The 21960-nt window shown below is 39.4% G+C and overlaps 1 protein-coding gene across 2 annotated transcripts in view; it reads right to left on the bottom strand.

Moving 5' to 3' along the window:
- The window catches only part of mllt1a (MLLT1 super elongation complex subunit a), a 39281-nt gene extending 20046 nt beyond the window's left edge, over window positions 1-19235 (bottom strand). For both annotated transcript variants that reach the window (XM_057841097.1, XM_057841098.1), the window contains exons 1-5: window positions 19096-19235; window positions 6916-7096; window positions 1468-1550; window positions 1097-1240; window positions 877-1002 (exon numbers count right to left, since the gene is read on the bottom strand). In XM_057841097.1, coding sequence (XP_057697080.1) covers window positions 877-1002; window positions 1097-1240; window positions 1468-1550; window positions 6916-7096; window positions 19096-19107 — 546 coding nt within the window. In that variant the 5' untranslated portion in view covers window positions 19108-19235. The remainder of the gene's footprint in view (window positions 1-876; window positions 1003-1096; window positions 1241-1467; window positions 1551-6915; window positions 7097-19095) is intronic.
- Window positions 19236-21960: the final 2725 nt, after the last annotated feature.

Raw genomic sequence — 21960 nt, 5'->3', positions numbered from 1 at the left:
TCTGGCTTTTGAACAGCAGGTGTAGCAGTGTTATATGCCCGGTATATTTTGTTAGTCTCTTTCACAACAAATCTACAGTTTTCACAACATGAGAAATGAAAATACCGAATGAGGTGGTTCTTAAAACCTACCATTTCAATATCAGTGCATAGACTTTATATATTCACTGGAGGGAGACATCATTTATCTCCACAATGTCCACTAAAGTCAAAGCAAATATTGAAACTAATCAGAAATCTAATGTTTGGACAATCAGAGAGAGGGGAAATAACATTATTGAGTCTGAAAAGATAAACTTATCAGGAGAACTTATCAGATAAACAGAGAAAACACATTATAAAATTAATTAAAGAAAGGAAAAAAACCACCCTCCAATTTAAAAGTGTAATTTGGCATATTTTGAATCAAGCATTCTCATATATATAGAAGGACTTTGAAGTCTTACCGCAGTTGGATCAAGAGAAAAGGACATGTGCAGATTAAACGACATTTATTATCTGTGATGGATTTAACTGCAGGAAGACTGAATGATGCAGGGGATGTTCAAAATTTCTCCTTGAAGATAAAATGGCTGACAAATTAACCAGGCATGCTAATGCTAAAAACAGTTGGTAACAATTATCGTCTTTAGTCAGCCAGCTTGGTGGGCTGATGTGACGGCTAAAGGCAAAGCCATACAACTCAGTTTTACTCTCACAACGGTAAATAGAAAAAGACACCAGGATAAATGAATGTAAGGAGGCGATATCAAAGTACCTGATAATTTTACCCCCCATAAACTACTAAGGCTTGATTTGTACACATAAAGAAGGAAAAAACAGAAGTTGAGCCTGGCGCTTGTAAATTTACAAGTAGTGTCTTGGCAGCATAACCAACCTTTGACACATGAGAGGTCTTGGTTTTCTTGGGATCTGAGAAGGCTGAGAGGGGGATGGTGGGGAGGATTGGATAGTCTGGACTGGGCCTCGACACTGCTTCAGCCACCTCTGGAACCACCATTACCTACATCAACAGGGATAAAAGTTATAGTTAGAACTGAGTTTTTTTCACCATTTCCAACACTACAGTTGAACAGTAGACAGAATATTGGCCTTACCCCTCCAGCTTTGATCAGCTTTTTCCTGAAATCTTTGGTGGGGTTGTTGAAGGTGAGCTTCTCGCAGCGCAGATGGTTAACAGGAGGGTTGCCCTCCAAATTCAGAAACAAGTCGTAGTTGAAACACACCTTTTTTGGCTCTTCCTGAAAAAAACCCATAGAATATTTCAGTAATTTGTAACATCAATATTTAAAAAAAATAAATAAATAAAATAAAAATAAGCAAGGGTATCGGTCCTACTGACATAAAGATATAATACTCTTAATATAAAACACATCTCAAAATTAATTTAGAACTTTAGAAAAACAAAAACCTATTCTTAGGTACATCTGTCTGATATCTAGCTTATTTAGGCATTTTGTGATCTCACCTTGTTCTTGAAGTAAACTTCAATCAGCATCAGGAAGCCTGCGTATCCCGACTCCTCCACTTTGTATGGAGGCTCCTTGCACACTGGAGACACAAAGACACACTGAATCACATTTTTCAGATACAAATTTGAGTCCATTATGGTTATGTGAAGCAACTTAAAACAGCAAGTTGCTGGTGAAAGATTTACTCAGCTTTATCATTCTAAACTCCACTCAGATTAACTTATATATTGATGCTAGTTGCCCTTAAACCTTTAGAACTCAATTGAAAAAACAAATACACATTGTTAAGGATTGGGGGTGGGGGTACAAATAAATGGGAAATGGGATCAGAACGAATCAGTCCGAGTCAAACAAATTTTGCTCAGTACACACCTGCCTCCATTTAAAGTGTTTCTGATGAACTCCAAATGAATTTCAGATGTTCCAATAGGCATTTCCGGTCATTTTTTTTTTTTTAAATCAACCTTTTAGGAGAAGCCTAAAGGTTTTGTGCTAACATTGATTGATATATTGAACCATGTCATAAGGGTGAAAGCAGGATTAAACATCTTTGCTACAAACAACTCTAAAAGTATGTTTGATGCAACACTACTCATCGCCGCACCCCCCTAAAAAAAAATTCAGCGAAGCGCGGTGGTGACTAGTGTTGCAGAATACGACTGTATGTATATACAGTACATATTAGAGATGCAACGATACAGTTAAGTCACGGTTTGGTACGATTTTTGATACGAGGGACACGATTTTCGATTCAATTCAATACATTTAATGCCCTGAAACAAAAAATACAAGTTTTTAAAAATTTTTATTTTGCTAACAAGCAAAAATAACAATGCCATCATATAAACATGCAATCTTATTTCTACTCTACTGATGTGAAGAAATTTTGTATAAAAGTGCTGAGAACAATCTTCACTATTTGTAAAGTGAGGCGGGGCACACTGTTTGTCATTACTCGCTTAGCAGGTATGTTCACCAAATGAGGAAAAACATCCTATTTGTGGTCCGAGCCCATCTGTTACGTACTGAATTAACAATATTTGCAGCATTATCTATAGTCACTGGTATAGATTGATTTGGCCTGCTTAACTTCCATTCAGTCATGGTGGTTTTTTATTCATCCATGTAGTATATGGACTACGCGCCCTATGACCACTTTGGGCTCGCGCAGCCAATGGCATGGGATCTAACGTAGCACATCTAGGTTGCTATTTGATGATATCTAGTGTGTGCGCGCAAGTGTTGTCGGGCATGAAAAAAAGTTAACAAACGCCACAGAAGTCACGTCTGCTCATTACTGCACAACACCAGCATTTGACAATCGACTTTCATAAACAGGACAAGTTTGAAGTACGGCGCTCTTAATTTGCCACTCACTGTTCATCATGTAACCGTGAGTTAGCGCTCTGTGACCCACAGTGTTAACCTGTCTGTTGTCAAACTGAGGTTATTTGTTGCAGCTAAGTCTGCAATGACATATCATGACATGTCTTTGTTGTTCGTATCCGGAAAGACAATCTTTACACAATAAGTACGAGTGGGGATAGCATATCAGCTCACCCAAAATTCTGCCAAACAATGGATCTGTACGATTTTAAAGCCGGCAAGCCGCCTACTTAAGTAACTGTCTTTCTTCACGAGCATTGATCCTCGTGCGCCACAGCTCCAACCTTTCATGCAGTTTTGTGGAGGAGTGGAAGAGGGGGGTTGCTAGTGGAAGCGTTTGTTTTTTCAAGGCAAAGCGGCGCCGGACATTTTAGAGAAACATGACAAAAATAAATTCGGAAAATACATTTTGGGAGCTTTCCCTTTGGATCAAATGTTTTTGCGTATTGATTCGAAGAGGGCGTATTGAACGGTTCAATATAAAACAGAGTATTGTTGCATCCTTAGTATATATGTATTGCAATGTGATACAGTAAGGCAAATGCGTATCGCAATACTGTAGGTGTTATAATATATTGGGCAATACTTGTCTTTTTTTTTTGTTTACAGATGAATGGAAAACATAAAACAGTGTTTAAATTAATTGTATTTATTACATGTTACTGCAAACCAGTGTTGTTTTGGTCAACGATGACAATAACGAAAATATTTTGTAAACGAACAATTTTTTCATGACGATGACGTGCTGAAAACTGGTCTTGGGAGACTAAAACATAACAAGATGGATCCCAGTTGTCGTCTGATGACAGGAGACTGAGATGAAAATTCGCCATAGTTTCCGTCATGAATTCACAATGCGTTATATTTTCTTATTGTTTGTGTAGTTAGCACGCATTTAGCAGTGTTTTGTCGTGTCAGTCATGTGACATTTAATGTATCATTCAGGTAGTGCTTGGAAAGAATTAGGGGATTTACATGTAAAACGCGGCTCAAGGTATGCAAAAATATACAAAAGCAACTCTGAAACGAATTCATTACTTTTGTCGAGGTACTACTGTACAATGATATACCGGTAAAATCGAGCTCTACACAATATAAAAATCTGTTTACCAATCTCTCGATCTCATTCCAAATCGCTACAAAATCCATTTACCGTAAGTCTTCATCGCGGCTGTCAGTGTGAATTAAAAAAGTTGCACCTGAAAAAAAAAACTTATACTCTGACAAATATGGTACTGGTAGTGAAAGTGCAAACTAATCTAAGTGTCTATTGTCCGGAAAGTTTTTTTTTTTTTTTTTTTTTTTTTTTACTTATCTGATGGAGAAAAACAATACTGACACATGGGTAAACTTTCCCACCTTCCAAATGCATACAGTGTCATTATTATTTTGCTTTTTACACGCCCAACAGGCAGGTCCAAACCTGTCTGGGAGGCATGTTTGAAAGAATGGGATTAGCGTTGTTCAAGTCAAACACTTGCATAGTTTCTTTTGATAATGAATAGTAGATGCGCTAGTGCGCTGTTGCACATGGTTACTGATGCATCTATGCAGTTGTCACATAAGAAGAGGCATCGTTCCCATCCAAGGGAAGACATGGACATTGAAATTAAGGCGTAACTTGCTTATTTCTCATTCAAGGTTTACATTTTTGTCACTCTCACGTGTTATTAACTAATTGGCTGCCACTACTGGCAAAATATGTCCAATCCAATTGAAATTGGAGGACTGGCAGTGAATGATCATGGTTCAGTGCTATTGGCAGTGATAGTCAAATGAATTAGACATTAGATTAGTTTGACTGAAAAATAAGCAAAAGGGAGGGGGGGGGGGTCTTCCCACTAATGTAGGAGGCAATGAAAAGGTTATCCAAATAGCTTAATGAGATACTCTCCCACTCTGTGATAAATGGAATCAGCCACAGTGTACTTCTTATTAGATGTTCGATCTTCGCTTTGCGCTGCCATGAAATAAACTTGTCTCAGGCTTTGCACTGCATGCTTTTGAATTGTTTACTCTGTTGCTGATATCAGTTAGACATGCTATGATTTTAGATTGGCAGACCTGGGTGGTGGTCCCCCTTTTTAAAAAGAAAGACCGGAGTGTGTGTTCCCACTCTAGGTGGATCACGCTATTTAGCCCCCCTGGTAAGGTCTAATCAGGGGTACTGGAGTGGAGGGTCCATCGGGAGGTTGAATCTCAGATTCAGGAGGAGCAGTGTGGTTTTCGTCCTGGCCGTAGAATGATGGGCCAGCTCTACAGTATCAGCAGGGTACTTGAGGGGGCAAGGGACTTCACCAAACCAGTCTATCAGTGTTTTGTGGATTTCGAGAAGGTGTTCGACTGTGTTCCTTAGGGAGTCCTGTAGGGGGGTGCTCCAGGAGTATAGGGTATAGGACCATTGATATGGCTGGTGTCAGGGTTTGGTCCACATTCATTCCCATTGAGGGTTGGACTCTGTCAAGGTTGCCCTTTGTCACCGATTCTGTTCAAAACTTTAACGATAACGATTTATTCTCATAGTATTCCATCCATCCATCATCTACTGCTTAATCCGGGGTCGGGTCGCTGGGACATCAGAAGACAGACATAATGTATTCTTTTACTTACCTGGTTCCGTTTGCCGCAGCGTGTCAACACCGTAGCACTCAGCTAGCTTTGCACTTGGCACGTAGGCTATATTCCATGGAGCCGGTCGTGCATAATTGGTCGTGCAGCCACCTTTGCATGATATAGTTGTGTTGCAAATGTTGCACTGAGCTGTTTTTTTTTTTGTAAAGTTACGCCTAACTTTTGAGCGCCGCCTCACCGTGTCCATGGTTGTAATCAAGTTGCGATGCACAAACACACGCTTCTTGTGGCTTCTTCTTCATGGTTTTCGGCTTGCCTGGCTCTGCCAGACTATTCTCCCTGTATTTTTCAAACACTGAGCGTATAGTCTGGGAACCAGCCCATTAACGGCCTCTCGAGCAGGTACAAAATCAATCGACAAATCAGATTTGTTTATTTGTGTGACCTGTTCTTAACGAGCAACGTCACTCTTGCGCGTCGAAAGTCGTCTCCACAACAACACAGATGGTGAACGGGAGAGCCGAGAATATGTTCCAATCCACGGTAAAATCAGTTTTAAATTACCAAAAACACATCGACATGAGTCATTGACAACAGTCTGTCTCACGCTAGCCATGTTGAATAAACTCCGCTCTCTTCGTATGTTTACTTCCGCGCACAAGTCCCTCATCCTTCCCTCGTCATTTTACTAACGTCACGTCTACCCGTCGCTGATTGGTCCACTCCGCTGTCTGTTTGCTGTGGCTTGCTCCGCCCTGGAAATTGTATCCGCGTGAATGGTGGCCAGACTCAATAGCTGGATCAGCGGTGAGTCTGGTGTACCAGGCAAGTTTTCGGCAGCATTTTTTCCGCCCGTCAGTCAGGGCATCGAAATATGGAATCGAAATTTTAAAATTCGAACGGTTCCGGGAGAACCGGAGTGTTAGCTTGGGTCCCATCGATGCTTGATGTCCGATGCCCAACTCTAGCGATCGATCTACATTCTAACCCTCACCTATGGTGATGGTTGTGGCTGAAAGAACAACATCCCAGATACAAGCAGCCAAAATGAGTTCTGCCCGCAGGGTGTCCAGGCTCTCCCTTACAGATAGGGCGATCTCGATCTTCCGAGAGGGGCTCGGAGTAGAGACGCTACTCCTCCGTAATGAGAGGATGCCTCCTGGACGCCTCCCTGGTGAAGTGTTTCGGGAAGGCCCCCTTTGAAAAGGCCTCTGGGTCAATCCAGGACATATTGTTTCCCGGCTGGCCTGGGAACAGCTTGGGATCCCCCTGGAAAATCTGAACAAACTGGCTGGGGAGGGGGGAGCTTGAGTTTCCCTGCTGAAGCCGTTGCCCCCCATGACCCAACCTCGGATAGCGGATGGATGGATAAAGTATTTTAAGTGCATCTCTTAAGAAAAATACTTCAGCATATGCAGTATGTACGTATGAGACTGTGAAATTTGTCTTGTCATGGAGGGAATGTGTGAATGATGCGGCTGCCATACCTCTCTTGGGTTTGGGGAAGCTCTCATGTAGTCGGAAGACAACTTTATCTACAAAGTGCTGGATGTCGCCATTCTCTGGCCCTCGGACAAAAACCATCCAGTCGTGAGTGAAGCCCTCTGATGTTACTTTCTTCCTCAGCTGAGCTCTGTGGCCCAACTCCAGTTTCACCTGCACTGTGCACTGGAAAGATGAGAACAAAGTAGCTGTCAATGTGAGGTCCTTTCGATTTAGTAGAAAATGACCAGGAAGTGCAAGGTCAGAAAAGAGAAGAAGCAGACCCCGAGGACACAAGAACACATTCAATAAAAACATGCCATCCATTCTTTATAAGTTTTACATGCTATAATGACCACTGCAAGGTCAAATAAATGTCAAGTTTATTCAACCGTGTTCTTTGTACATTTAAATTCCTTATTGCTTTCTAATGAATAATGCAATTTATTTCATTTCATGAGGATGCATAAAACTATCACCAGTTCTCCAACAGAGGTGTAAGAATAAATCGATAACGCATTTATCACATTAGTAAGTAAAATGTGAAACTGTGTGCGAAATTAAACAATGACTTTGTATTTTTACTGTGAGCAAATATAAGTTATCCTATTCATAATAGCAAGACATTCCTATCAAATTCGTTTATTGCAATATTCTCTGGTCATAATAATTTGCCTTAGCTTTGGCTAACCATGAACATGAAATGTCTTATATTTTTTCAACACTTCAAAATCCAAAAATGTGTTATTTAATTTGGACACGAATTAAATCTATGATTAAGGGCATGCAAAGTTTCATCTATACATTATGACTGAAAAAATTCTATACCGATGCAAGAAATAAAATGTGACAACATCATGTATGTCACAGCGTAGGGGGACAAAAGCATGTCAATTTCAACTACATTGGAGTCCCCTTTCCAGCAATAAACTCAACTAAACGTTTCCTGTCCTAGCTTTACCACACACCTCCAATCTTGTCACATTGATTGGACTCTAAGTTGGCTGACTCATGAGGGTGAGTAGCTCTTAGAGAAGTAATTAGACTAGGTGCTCACCCTGCACAGTGAATTATTTTAGTGGTATTAGTTTAAGCAGACTGTCTTTGTCTATTATTGAGCTGCAGATGAAGATCAATACACATTTTATGGCCAGTTTATGCAGAAATGTCTTTAACTTCATTGAGAGAGGTAGAACATTAAAGTCAGATATCTAATACATATCACACACACCATATACAAGCATGCTGCCCAGGTGGGTCAGCACAATATGGAAGGTCAACAGTCAATGCAATAAAAGAATACTGAAACTTAAGCAAATAAATTAAATGTGTTTAATTTTCATGTAGGCATGTGTTGGTTACTGGTTTCAATGTTTACTATGGTATGAAAACGTCATGGTTTCAAAACCACCACCATTTTCTGCCATACCGTAGTACGGTGTTAGCTATTTTTTATGTCCCCAAAATGCAGCGAGGCATGGCTTAGAGCAGCAGCCCTTACCCCTTCCCCTCCGGTTGTTGCTCTGTCAGTGACACTGCTGTTGCTGTTGAAACTTCACCTGAACTTTTCCAAAAACCCCTCAAAAAAGTCTCGTCTAGTATGTTAGTATTTCTGCTACCGAAAAGAAACAGACGGCCACGGCTTAGAGGACAGCCAACGTGCAGGCTACACCTCCATCATAATTTCACATTAACGTGACCATCATCCTTCACGTTACACAAAATTGAAGGTAAGTAAAAACTATCATGAACATTTCCCACCAGCTATAAGAGTTCACTCCAGCGTGTTTCGTGTGTCTAGCGACGATAAAACAAGTACTGTAACGTAAGCTTGTTAACGAAGCTATTAACCTGGCTAGTTAGCATGCCAAGACGGCTAACTTGTTACCTCACTAACCTCACTATAAGCGAACTTTTGTAAAGTCTTCTATCTTTGAAAACATCTGTTCAAAATAACATTTTCATAATACAGCTTGTGGTGTTTTTTCCTCTCTGGCGGCTTTGTTTTTATTTATTTCTTTTGGCTTTCTTGAGAGAGGGTGTGGTGGTGTATAATGTGTAAATAATGATACACGAGTCATACACACATGCTCCGTCTCTTAACTCTCGCTCGCGATTAATATTCAACTAATTAATATTAATAGTAGTAGTGGTATATTAACCCAGAAAAGGTGAACTTACTCACATTCCTGCATCATAACTTGGCCTGAGAGAGAAATATGTAGAAAGTTAGTAAGACTCCAGAAATGTTGAGATGGAGCTTTAAAGTCAGTGAAGTGCCTGATATACATATATTTTAAATTTTATTTAGACGTGTTTTCATTTTTTTATGGAAAATAATTATTTTTGTTCTATTGTTCAGCAAGTCTATTTATAAGTCTTTTTATAAGTCTATTTATTTCAATTTCATTTAAAATATTTCTGTTATTTATTTATTTTCTTATTTTATTTAATTATATTAACATATTCATGTTAATTTTCCAATTTGCAAATATGTTGTGAAATATTAAAAAATTCAGTTCAATGGAATTTTTTTTTAAACCGTACATCTCAAAATAACACATTTTAGAGCTATAATTGCAACACTGTGATACCGTGAAACTGCTGTGTGTTTGCTTAACGTAATCATACCGTCAAAATCTCATACCGGCACATGCCTATTTTCATGTAAAGTCGTGTGGCGCCCAATGACAAAGAATTGTCGTTAATTGAACATTCACTACTGCATCCATCACTTATCATCAAAGTGAAGGCTGAATATATAATTACATTAATGCAGGGTTGGGCAAGCTGGCAAAAAAAGAGGATGGAAGAAACAATCTTTTTTCATATTGTCCAATCGCCAGTCTTTTCACAATTCTTTTTAAAAACGTGATTTTTATGTTGTTGTTATTGGACTTTTTTTAATAGTAGTTTTTATATGAGTAGATTTCTTTATTAAGTGTATTTAGCTCTACAATTTACAGTTCATATAGTCGACTAATCGGCTGATCACCAACATCGATCCAATTTTTTTTTTTAAATCTTGGATCTTAAAATTGCCCAGCCCTACATTAATGTTCAAATTTTTAACGCAGCTTGGTCATTTTTTTCTATGATTGTATGACTTTTCGGGATGTTAAAATGCCTCTTAAAGGATTGGGCTGTTAAGTCAGTAAATGTTTTGTTGTCAATTTTACAGATTTGGATTAACATTTTCGCAAAGCATTCTGGAATAAGTTGATTTTGAATTTAAAGAAAATAAATTATGCCAAATGTGCCTTGAGTACTGGAAGGAGCGTTTAAACGGAACCTGGTTAGACACAAAGAGGTGTCTCCCAGTGGAATGGAATGGAGTGGATGGGAGCGGATTGGCTGCACAGCCAGTAGATCTCCATAGATTTGTCCTGGGGAGAAAGCACATTGCTGGGATGTTTTTCTCAGCCAAGAACAATGACAGCATGCCTGTGTGACGGCAGCGTGTTTGAGGTAAGGTGTTCAGTACATAGTGGAGTAAGTAGTGAGTAAGCTACGTTATTGAGTGCAGAAGGGGATAAGGATGTAGTTGACACAACGAGCAACAGAGAGGCACTGTACTGTATTTATGTATGTCCCAGGAAGGAGTTAATCATATAAGGATTTGGCTTTGGCAGTGAGTGTCTCGTGAGCTTGGACGCAGTGTGTGAGTATGGTTGCAGAGAGCAAAGAAGGTCGAAATGATCATTGAGCACTTCATCCAGTGATCACATTGCAACACACATGCAATTACTCGCAATCTCTCACACACAAACACACATACAGTATGTCCGCACACACCTGGCACTCTGCCTGGCCATTCTGTGGCACTAATGCCCTTAAAACCCAGCCTCCACCACACCCTACCAGAGTCCCAGTAACCACTGAGACCAGCTTCACTGAGCTGAAAAATCTGAAATAGGACAGGGTCATTGGATATAATAGGAAAAAAAACAATAAGGGCAACAATAGTTCAAAATAAAATGGGGAAAAAATAATCGTAACAAATTGCTTTTATGTGGGAAGGAAAAACAAATGCATAGTGTTCAAAGTTTATGCCGCCCCTTCAAAGAGCAAAGTACAGAGCACAATTCAGTATCACCCATGGGGAAAAAAGACAGAGTTTTAGTAATAACATGAACAATCATCTTGTCATCCCAACCACAGTGCTCGCATACAGACACATCCGCACAAGTCTCATGACAAGAAAAACAGCTGATTGCTCATCAGCATTTCCAAACAAAGTTGTACTCCCAATCGAGTGGGGACGGCCAGTGATCCTGTATGATCCAGGTTGGCTGAAAAAGGAGCTTTACATCTGGATGTGTAAAGATTTAACAGAGGTCAACATATAAGTACACGTTTACAACAGAGCCCAGACGTTTGCTACTTGCAGCTTGTTGGAGCTCACAGTTAAGTAGTTATGTGGAAATATGGAAGACACCATTAAATTTTAAAAAAGTACACATGAGGAAGAAACCTAGCACTTCGATTTCTTTGTTATCGTGTGACTGATTATTTCAAAATAAGCTTTGCATTAGTCCTATTTCATTCCTGTTATTACAGCGCGGTAACAATTTCCTACCGAGCACTCACGGACCGTAGTGTATCCTGCTCTACTCTTCCGGTAATTAACTAATAGAGCTCAAACTGTTATGTCAATAGCCATCACAACTTTAAGAATGCTTGATAAGTATCGAATTATGACGTGACACCAATAAATCCGAGAACAATAAAAATGGTTTTAATCATTTTTTTTTTCTTAAAACAAGAGTTAAAATTGTAATATATTACTTTAATTGTTGAAATGTTTAATTTATATTGACCTTTAGCACCTGCAGGAAACCGGTTTAGGGTGTACGCTGCCTATTGTACATAGTTAGCTAGGATAGGCTTCAGCACCCCTGCGACCCTTATGAGAATAAGGTTTACGGAAAAGGAATGAATGAATGACAGTTACCTCATGTGGTGAAATTTGGTGAAGTTTTATTCTGTTGACGTTACTGTTCAATTATTTGGCTGAAGAGTCCACCACCTATTAGCCCATGTACGGTAACTTACATTAAATCCCACTTGAAATATTAACTCATTCACTCCCAGCCATTTTCACCGGAGCAACCCCCTTCACTCCCGGCCGTGTTACTGGATTTTAACTGATTTTGCAAGGCCCACAGAAAATTCTGTTCTACTGCTATATAAACATGGAACCCACCAAAAGAAAGACTAGACTCTCTTCTCTCAGCAGGAAAAAAGTCAGTTCATATCTTTTTCCATTCTTTAGAAATCAGCATTAGAAAATAGCTTAGTTGGAGCAATTTTGCGATTTCTGATGAAAAAACTGAGAAATTGAGCTTTTTGTAAAAGCATACATTTCAAACGTAACTTTGACTTTAACACACTTTTGTGACATCCCAAACATCTGAATAATGTTTTCCTTCTAAAAAATAACATGAACAACAAGACAAATAGAGCTTTTGATAGCAAAGTAGCAATTTATTTCCACATAACTATTGAACTGAGAGATGACGCTGTTGTGCGCGTTTCCAGCTGAGTCACGAGACACTAGAGAGTCACGAGCAGCCGAACATGGCAAAGCGAACTCTACTCAAAGAGCAACACAGACTCAACAACATAATCCGCTACACTGGTGATCCCGACCGTTCTGCTCGGTCGTCCAACGCCTGGCATCCCGGATGTCCTCCCGATTGTTCTGCACCGGTCGTCCGCCGCCTGGTGTCTTGGACGTCCTCCAGGTCGTCGCGCTTGGTCTTTCATTGCCTGGCGTCCCAGACGTCCTCCCGGTCGTCCATTCCGTCATCTTCCACCGGCGCCTCGGCCGTGCGGCCCGACCGTTCGGTCCGTTAAATTGGGTCGTGCCTGGCGTCCTGTGTGGGTGGATTCTGGGGGGGACCTGTGTGAGACCGCTGCCTCAGGGCAGAGTTCACCCAGGGAGCTTGAGTGGAGGCATGTTGTGTTCCTGGGGGGGAAACTGGTTTGGCCGTGCCCCTCTCCGGCTGGGTCGTTCTCCCCACGTTTCTCACGCTTCTTGCTTCTTCCGACTTCCGTTTCCTGACATATGACTTCTTACCAAATGCGCTACTGCCCTCCAGTGGCCAGTTCTATTGCTTTAAAATGAATTTTGACCATTGTGCTTTGGAGCCAAGTTGCATCAGAACCTAGAGATGTCTCTTGTGTAAAAAAAATGTAAAAGACCTATAGATACGTTTTTGTGACACTAAAACAATTAAAAATAGAACATATTTATACGTTTTTGGGAGCAAATGAGTTAAAGCAACAGTAATTATTTAGTCACTTGTGTGACACACAATGTGACGTTATCTTTAATATTAAACAATGTAACAAACACACGTTATAGTAAGAGGTGGGAATCTTGGGGCACCAAACGATTCGATTACAATTACGACTCAGAGGCTACGATTTGATTATAAATCATTTATTGATTTTAATGTTTCATACATAAGTTGCAAAACTGTACAAAACTTCTCTCAGGCTAAGCCAAACTACTATTTCAGTATCAAGTGAACAGTTCAAAATAGTAAATAAAATACTCAAGTGCCCATTCTGTATCAGCAGCTTTAAACTACCTTCAATTAATTTAATGTTGTGAATCAACCACTAAAGTTGTTAAAATTGCTCCCGTTATTCCATAATTTTCCTTCTATCTACTTTCAACATGTGATTTAAAACTTTTTCATAATTTAAAGACAGACTCAACTCAAGATTTTGCTGATTTAGGAGTATTTTAGATAATGACCCTTAAGTACAACCGAAAAGAAATATCAACATCTCTACTGCAATCTTCCTTCACATTGGTGCCCATGTTCTTTGCCAGCTTTCTGTAGATCATCCTGCTGATTCCACTGAGCTTTACGCGCTCGCCCCATGATTTTGTTTTCCACTGTACAGAGTGCCCCTCAGAGTAGTTGACTGTCAAAGACAGAAAACTGTGGTGCTATCATCCTCAACATGAAATGAAAAATCTGGCATCCTTTAAGTGAAATGTTAGCCCATCCAGCTCTCTCTAGAGCATCTTGTCAGCAAGCAGGCGGAAGGAGGAATTATGGCATCTCTAAATTGACAATACTGTGGTTTATCTTTGCATGCTAAATGAGATATCCAGTAAAACAGTGATGGCAGCTTGGCGCGTTTCTTAAATTACAAAGACACAACATTACAAGGATATTGGTGCTGCAACAATTAATCGATTAACTCGAGTATTCGAATAGAAAAAAATATTTGAATTAAATTTTGTTGCTTCGAGTATTCGTTTAATTAAAGTGGCGTTGTAATGGTTTGTTTTGAAAGTGTTTGCATTTCGTTTTATTGATTAGAGTGGATACACTACCCTCTGGTCGGCCTCATTTCACATGGCTGAATCCAACTGCTCCCTGTTCAGACCAACGTAAGCTAAGTTTTTGTTTGAGCTCATGTTTTTTAATGCATTCGTAATTTAGTTTATAGGTATATTTAGCCGTTTTTTTGTGGGAATATGTGTCTAATCCATTTGTTAGGGCTATTGTAAAAAAACAAAACAAAACAAAACAAAACGGTAGCATTTCATAGCATTGAAGCTAGCGGACTTTTGCTATGTAAGTTAGCCAATTGTTCTTTTGTTGTAGATCCGCATTTATTTATTTTTTTATACAGTTTGTGGCTCAGCTCAGGTATTTTAATTTTTCATGTTCCTTATCCGATTACTCGATTATTCAAACCAACTAGTTCATCGATTAAGCGACTACTAAAATAATCGATAGCTGCAGCCCTAAAGGATATTACTCAATAGTCAGGCCAATCAGTTGTCTGCAGTGATACAAAAAAGGACCACCACAAAAAAACAGCTTTCCGGTGGAAAACCCATCTATTGACAACAACTTGTGTGTGCATCTTCTTCATAAAAGTGGGTAGTTGCCTTCCTGTGTGAAGTTTGCATGTTCTCCCCATGCCTGAGTGTTTTTTTTCCCAGTACTCCAATTTTCCAAAAGTGTCCACGCTAGGCTGATTGAACACTACGGCGATTGGCTGGCAACAAATTCGTGTGCCCAAACTACTCCCCATAGTTTGCTGGGATAGGCTCCGGAAGCCCCACAGCCCTCGCGAGGATAACCGGCATAGGAGATGAATACAGAGTAGGCCTACACAATATATCGTTTGTTTGAACATAACATAGTTTGAACATAGGTGCGATTGTTTTTTGTTTTTGAACATGTAAACAAAGACATGGCCTCGTGGATCCCTTATTTTAGAGGTGCAACAATTAATCGATTAATCGACAACTAATCGATCCAATTCATTGACAACTATTTTGATAAACAATTAATCGTTTAGGACCTCCATGTTATGTCTACATTCTTGAAATCATAACAAACATATAACTTCTCTGTTGTGAATGTTATTAGATTTCTTAATTATATTTTTGTTAAGTCAAAATAGCACATGACAAAAATCTGCTGTTACTTTGGAAAACAACAATTCAAATTTTTGCCAATCTTCAGACATCTTAAAATCTAAACTAGCTTTCTAATGAGGCTGCAACAACTAATCGATTAAATCGAATGATACATTTGTTGCCAACGAATTTGATAATTGATTTTTGCCAGCAGGTATGAGCAGTCCCTTTTGGGTTGGTTGTGTGTAATGTGAGGCTGTGCGCGTGCATGCCAAAGATTAGAGCGAGAGAGAAAGAGTTCACTGCTACACTCAGGTTGGGTTGCTGAATCAATAATATTACGAAATGTCGAGAGTAAGATTGTCTTTTGTGTCAAGTGTGCCTCTGTGAATGAATGAATGAAGCCAATTGCATTGTTTGTATTTTTTGTTGATGAAATGTTACTACTTATCACGGAGCACTAAGCTAATTAGCGATTATGCTAATCAGTGTCCTAAGTTGAGTTATTGTTAGATAGTTCTTTTTAAAAAAAGAAACCACACACATAAATGCATTCATATATAGGGATGGGAATCGAGAACCAGTTATAGAGAATCGATTCCGTGTGTTTCAATTCCATGGAATCGTTTGGCAGTTTATCTATCGATTCTCTTATAGATTCCAACCAGCACTAATTATGTTACGTAATTTACGCATGTTATGCACGCTCGATTCAGCAAGTGAGACTACGTGATTATTGAAAGAGCGACAATCACCAAGTATAATCTGGTGAGTCGCCGAGTAATTATGCATTGATTTTCACAGGCCAAGTCATTATTCATGAGACTACTTAAAATGGTGATTAAAAAAAAAAAAAAAAAGTATATTAATGGGTCTATCATATTCCTCGTCGAATACTCTAAAAGAAAAATATGCTTTTTTGTTTTTGGTTTATTTTTTTAATAATTTGAATTTGGTGGGTCGTACGGCCAATCTGACTACTGATTTCACATAAAAGTATATACTTCCGCAACCGATGGTGCTATTTTTGTGTTGCTACAACTAACGGAAGTGGATGTTCCAAATTATTGCCCGAAATGCACCTGACGACTACAGCCAATCAGCGTATTTTCGCCTGTAATTCGAGATAGGATGGTCCCATTGGTCCCAAACCCCTTTTATTCTACTCAGTGTCAAAAGGCCTTTCCATAGAGTACCCCAACTATGAAGTTAACAAATCCAGGTTAACGGAGGATTGTGCTAAAATTCCTCTTATATTAATGAGATCCAACCGTCCTTATGTAATTACACCAACCTAATTATAAACTTAATATTTGGGACAACAAAAGAGATACTCTGCCCCTGCTGTCTGGACTAGCTGAAGACTTTCTGTGTGTGCAGGCTTTCTCCACCCTATCTGAGAGGGTGTTCCCCGCTGCTGGAGACACCATAAGTGCAGAAAGATCACGTATCCTACCTGAAAAAGACATGCTTATTTTTCTGCAAAAAATTTGTTAATTTTGCACATTTCCACTACACACTATTCTGTTGTATTTGACAGTAGTTATCCTTTTTTATTATTATTATTGAGTGCTGCCAACTCATATGTCTTTTTAAAAGGGATGATTTTTTATTTCTATTAGAAAAATGTTTCAGTAAAATGTTACACATTCTTGTCTATTTGCCACAGTTACATATTGCCATAGTTAACATCGATGCTTTGGGCCTCTTTTGACCTCGTTGTGAGTTTGTAAGGTTGTGACTTCTGATTAAACAAACTAGATGCCAATCAAAATGTTTGTTCTTCTTTTTCCCCAAATTAGAATTGATAAAGAGTCGAATCGTTAAGCAATATCAATAATGGAATCGGAATCGAAAAAATCGTATCATTTCCCATCCCTATTCATGTAACAGCTTAGAGACTCAACACAAACTCCCATTCAAACTGCAACGTGTCATACAAGAGTGTGCTTTGAAATTGGATTTTGCCTTCATTGTGACTTACAACATGCCTAAAACAACTTCAAGTTAAACTGTGAAGGTAGTTGAAAAAAGTGACATTCATCCGATTAATCGATTATAAAAATAATCGTTAGTTGCAGCCCTACCTTTTATATACAACAGTCTTCATCATTCACAGATGAACACTCTTAGCCGAGATTAAACGGTATTATATGAATATAATTCGGTCATGGTGAGTCAACCAAGTCTTCCCAAACAGAGCTATTCAGCCACTTGGTGAAAATTCTTTTAGTTTCAATATCGCAATGTATTGCAAATCCCCAAACAGTCGCAACATAAGTTTTTTCCACTATTGTTTAGCCCTAATACATAGCATAATTGTATCTGAGGCCTGGCGAACACATATGTGGACATCACATTTTGGGTCATGTACGTCACGCTTGTATACTAAATGATAATTAATGTCGCCTACATGACCAAAAATGTGATATACACATATATGAAAACCAGGTCTTTATGGGGTTAACTTTTTTTTTTTTTAATTACCAAAAATAGTCACTCGCCCTATAAAGGGTTAGTGAGAATACAACTCATGGCAGATGCAAGCAAAATGTACCAACTAAAATAGCTTGAAAATATTTAAAGGATTGATGAAGTATTTTATGTCTTGCAAATCTGATCCAATCAAAGGTTATAAAAAAATAATGTTTAAAAAAAAAAGCATTCCAGAAGGTCACCTTTAAATACGTAAACAAGAGGTAATGTGGGGGAGGCAGTAGGTCAGTATGGACAATGTAGGGTCAAAGGGTCAAGGCCTGCTGAAGACCAAGCACTAGGGAAACTAATCAGGAATACAGTCAACAAAAGTAATGCCAGATGCCACCAGAGCATTATCGATGTACCATGAACTTAACTGAACATCAAATTACTCATTGGAACAACACCATGTGATGTGTCACAGGAAGCATTTTCTAAATACACATGCAATGCATGTAACATGGCAATGTACTATTGTTGCATGACTAACCATCCAATTACTGTAAATCAAGCAAAAGCACTCAGATAGCCAACATCCTATCCTAATTGTGTATATTTTGGACACTAGGACCCAATGAAAGCTGCCAATCAAAGCAGGCGCAGGGTTCAAATTTTTCCACATTGGGATTTTGCCAGACTCCCCCCATACTCAGTGGTATTATATTGAGAATACTGCACACGCGTTAACCATTAACCCAATGTTAGCCAATACGAGCTGGATATTACAAAACAGTAGCGTCCTCGTTGGGTTTCTTGGCCAAGTGTGACAGGTATCGGGCCCTCGCCCTGGCTGAGCCGCACGACCAGAGGAGGACGAGCGAGCCCTTTGCCTGCGCCTTGGCGCGGCTCCTTAGCCTTTAGCCAGCGGCCGATCCTCCCTCCCCTGGTTCTGTGGACTGGCTTAGCTTAGCCGGATCCAACCAGCACTCAAACGCTGTGCAGAGTAACTAATAATTCCATTAGACTTCGAACCGAAATAGCGCATGCTAAATACCGGGTGTGTGTATCTTTGTGTGGTGGTTTGTGGCTCGGGCTACGCAGCGGGGCTGAATGGAGCGCCAGAGTGAAGCTAGTTAGCGGCAAATGCCGATGTATGAGTGGCCAGCTAGCATAGCTCCAGAACCAAACAAGTAGGAGTTCTATAGCAGTAGGAGCAGCGTTTTTTTTTCTTCCCAACGCTCCCACTCTCTCTCCCCCTCTTGCTCGCTCTCTTCAGGCGACTACAACAGAGGATTCATTCCTGCTCTATCAGCCGCTGGTATTTTCCCCTTGAAAAGTTGAAAAGCGGAGACGGAAGCTGCCCTACCTGATTCTCCATGGTTCACTGGCCTCAGTGATTGTTGTTTTTATTTACAGCAGGGTTTGCGGAGCGTCTCCCCTGCCTTGGCTCCTCATTGTGTGTCAATCCTGGCGAGAAGCGGAAGGCAGACGGCAGCCTCCCCTCCCCGTCCAGACGGTCCGCTGGCAAGCTACCCAAACAGAGAGCTCTCTCAGCCAATCGAGGAGCGTCAATTGCCGGGTCTCTTGAAATCAGCCAATCGGAACACACTAAAAGGCGGGTCTTCACACATCCTGCAAATGCAAATAGAGCTTTTTGTGATGGTATTCTCGAGTGACAGAGGATATGTCCCAATGGCAACAGCGCTGATTCAATTGTAACATGCGCATGGTGTTAATTGATAATTAAAGATGAATCGCATTGTAATAGACGTAAGACATTAATATGTATATATGTTCTTCTTAAATTTTACAAAGCAAGCAATTTACCACAAATTAACATATACATACATATAAGCCTGTCGCAATATGCAATAATTCCATTTATCGCGCGATATATAAAAATGAAGGCGGTAATTTTTCCGCTGCGATTTATCGCGCGTGCACGCGAGGCGGCAGACGTGCTGTTAAAAGTTCGGATTCCTCGTTACCAACTGCGCAAAATGCATCTTCGTTCCAAGTCCGGCAAAAACTAGCGCCGGAGCCAATCGTTCCCATTATATCCTGTTGTTCAATGTATACCGGCCGCATCAGTGCTCCGGAGTGACTGTGGACCATCTGCAGCGCGCCGGTGTCGTTGACGTGTGGGCGCTCCCGTCAGGAGTGACATTTCACGCGGGTGGCTGTTTTTCGGCACAACGCCGGATATTTACAACGAAGTCCGCCAAAACATTGTTACCGACTAGACTGCTACGAACAACCTTGCTTTGACAATAAACAGCTGATTGAAATTAAGAGCGCTGTGTCATATGCTGGTGTTGAGTAGTAATGAGCAGACGTGACTTCAGCGGCGCTTGTTAACTTTTTTAATGCGCACACACACTAGATATCATGAAATGGCACACTAGATGTGCTACGTCCCATGCCATTGGCTACGTGAGCACAGAGTGATTATGGGTTACGTAGTCCATATACTACATAGATGAATTCTAAACTGTCATGACTGAATGGAAGTTAGGAAGGCCAAATCATTCCATACTAGTGACTACAGATAATGTTGCAAATATTGTTAATTCAGTACGTGACACATGGATTCGGACCACAAATAGGATGTCTTGCTCATGTAGTAAACCTAGCTGCTAAGAAAGCTGTAGCAATCAACAGTGTGCCTCGCCTCACTTTACAAACAGTAAAGATTGTTCTCAGCACTTTTGTACAAAAAATTTTCAGATCAGTAAGAAGTAAGCACATACAGTAAATATTATGCACTAAAATGCATGTTTATATGATGGCAATTTAATTTTTGCTCGCTAGCAAAAAAAAAAAAAAAACGAAACAAAAAATATAATTGTTATATTTTTTTACGGAGCATTAAATGTATTGAATCGGATCGAAAATCGTGACCCCCATATCAAAAATCGTACCGAACCGTGACTTAACTGTATCGTTGCATCCCTATGGAACACCATTGCAGAAGCTATGACGGGGAAAAGTTTTCATTTGCCTAAATGCTTAAGTTATTAAGTGCAATTTTTTTCCCCTCTTTTTTAAATTTTTTTAAACACATTTTATTTATTCTGTGGTGCTGTGCGGTATCAATATTGTTGTTTTTTATTGTTGTTATTGTAAATTGGTTAAAAAAAATTGGGGGGGGCGCAATAATATCGCATATCGCAATAATTTATGAGAATAATTATCGCACACTAATATTTGTTATCGCGACAGGCCTACATACATACATATATATATATGTATATATATATATATATTAGGGCTGTCAAACGATCAAAATTTTTAATCGAGTTAATTACAGCTTAAAAATTAATTAATCGCAATTAATCGCAATTCAAACCATCTATATAACATGCCATATTTTTCTGTAAATTATTGTTGGAATGGAAAGATAAGACGAAAGATGGATATATACAGTGGGGAGAACAAGTATTTGATACACTGCCAATGGGAAAACCCATTGGCAGTGTATCAAATACTTGTTCTCCCCACTGTATATTCAACATGCGGTACATAAGGACTGTATTTGTTTATATTAACAATAAATCAACAAGATGGCATTAACATTATTATCATTCTGTTAAAGTGATCCATGGATAGAAAGAATTGTAGTTCTTTATGATGAAATGTTAGTACAAGTTATAGAAATTTTATATTAAAACCCCTCTTAATGTTTTCGTTTTAATAAAATTTGTAAAATTTTCAATCAAAAAATAAACTAGTAGCCCGCCATTGTTGGTGACAATAATTACTTACACTATAAAATCAGTCGCACCCAAGCGCCAGCAGAGGGCAGCAAAACTCCGCAAAACACAATTAACAAGCGGGCCTTTCACTCTACTGTCATTTAAATCTGTCTGAGCTGGGCAAGTGCGTTAATTGCGTCAAATATTTTAACGTGATTAATTAAAAAAATTAATTAACGCCCGTTAACGCGATAATTTTGACAGCCCTAATATATATATATATATATATATATACGTATACATATATATGTGTGTATGTATATATATATATACACACATACACTCACCGTCCACTTTATTAGGTACAACTGCTCGTTAACACTTAATTTCTAATCAGCCAATCACATGGCGGCAACTCAGTGGATTTAGGCATGTAGACATGGTTTAAGACAATCTCTTGCAGTTCAAACCGAGCATCAGTATGGGGAAGAAAGGTGATTTGAGTGACTTTGAACGTGGCATGGTTGTTGGTGCCA

Source organism: Corythoichthys intestinalis, chromosome 7 (assembly GCF_030265065.1).
Source record: "Corythoichthys intestinalis isolate RoL2023-P3 chromosome 7, ASM3026506v1, whole genome shotgun sequence".
Lineage (NCBI taxonomy): Eukaryota > Metazoa > Chordata > Actinopteri > Syngnathiformes > Syngnathidae > Corythoichthys > Corythoichthys intestinalis.
Note: the sequence above shows the minus strand (reverse complement) of the source record. Positions and strands in the feature narration are given on the sequence as shown.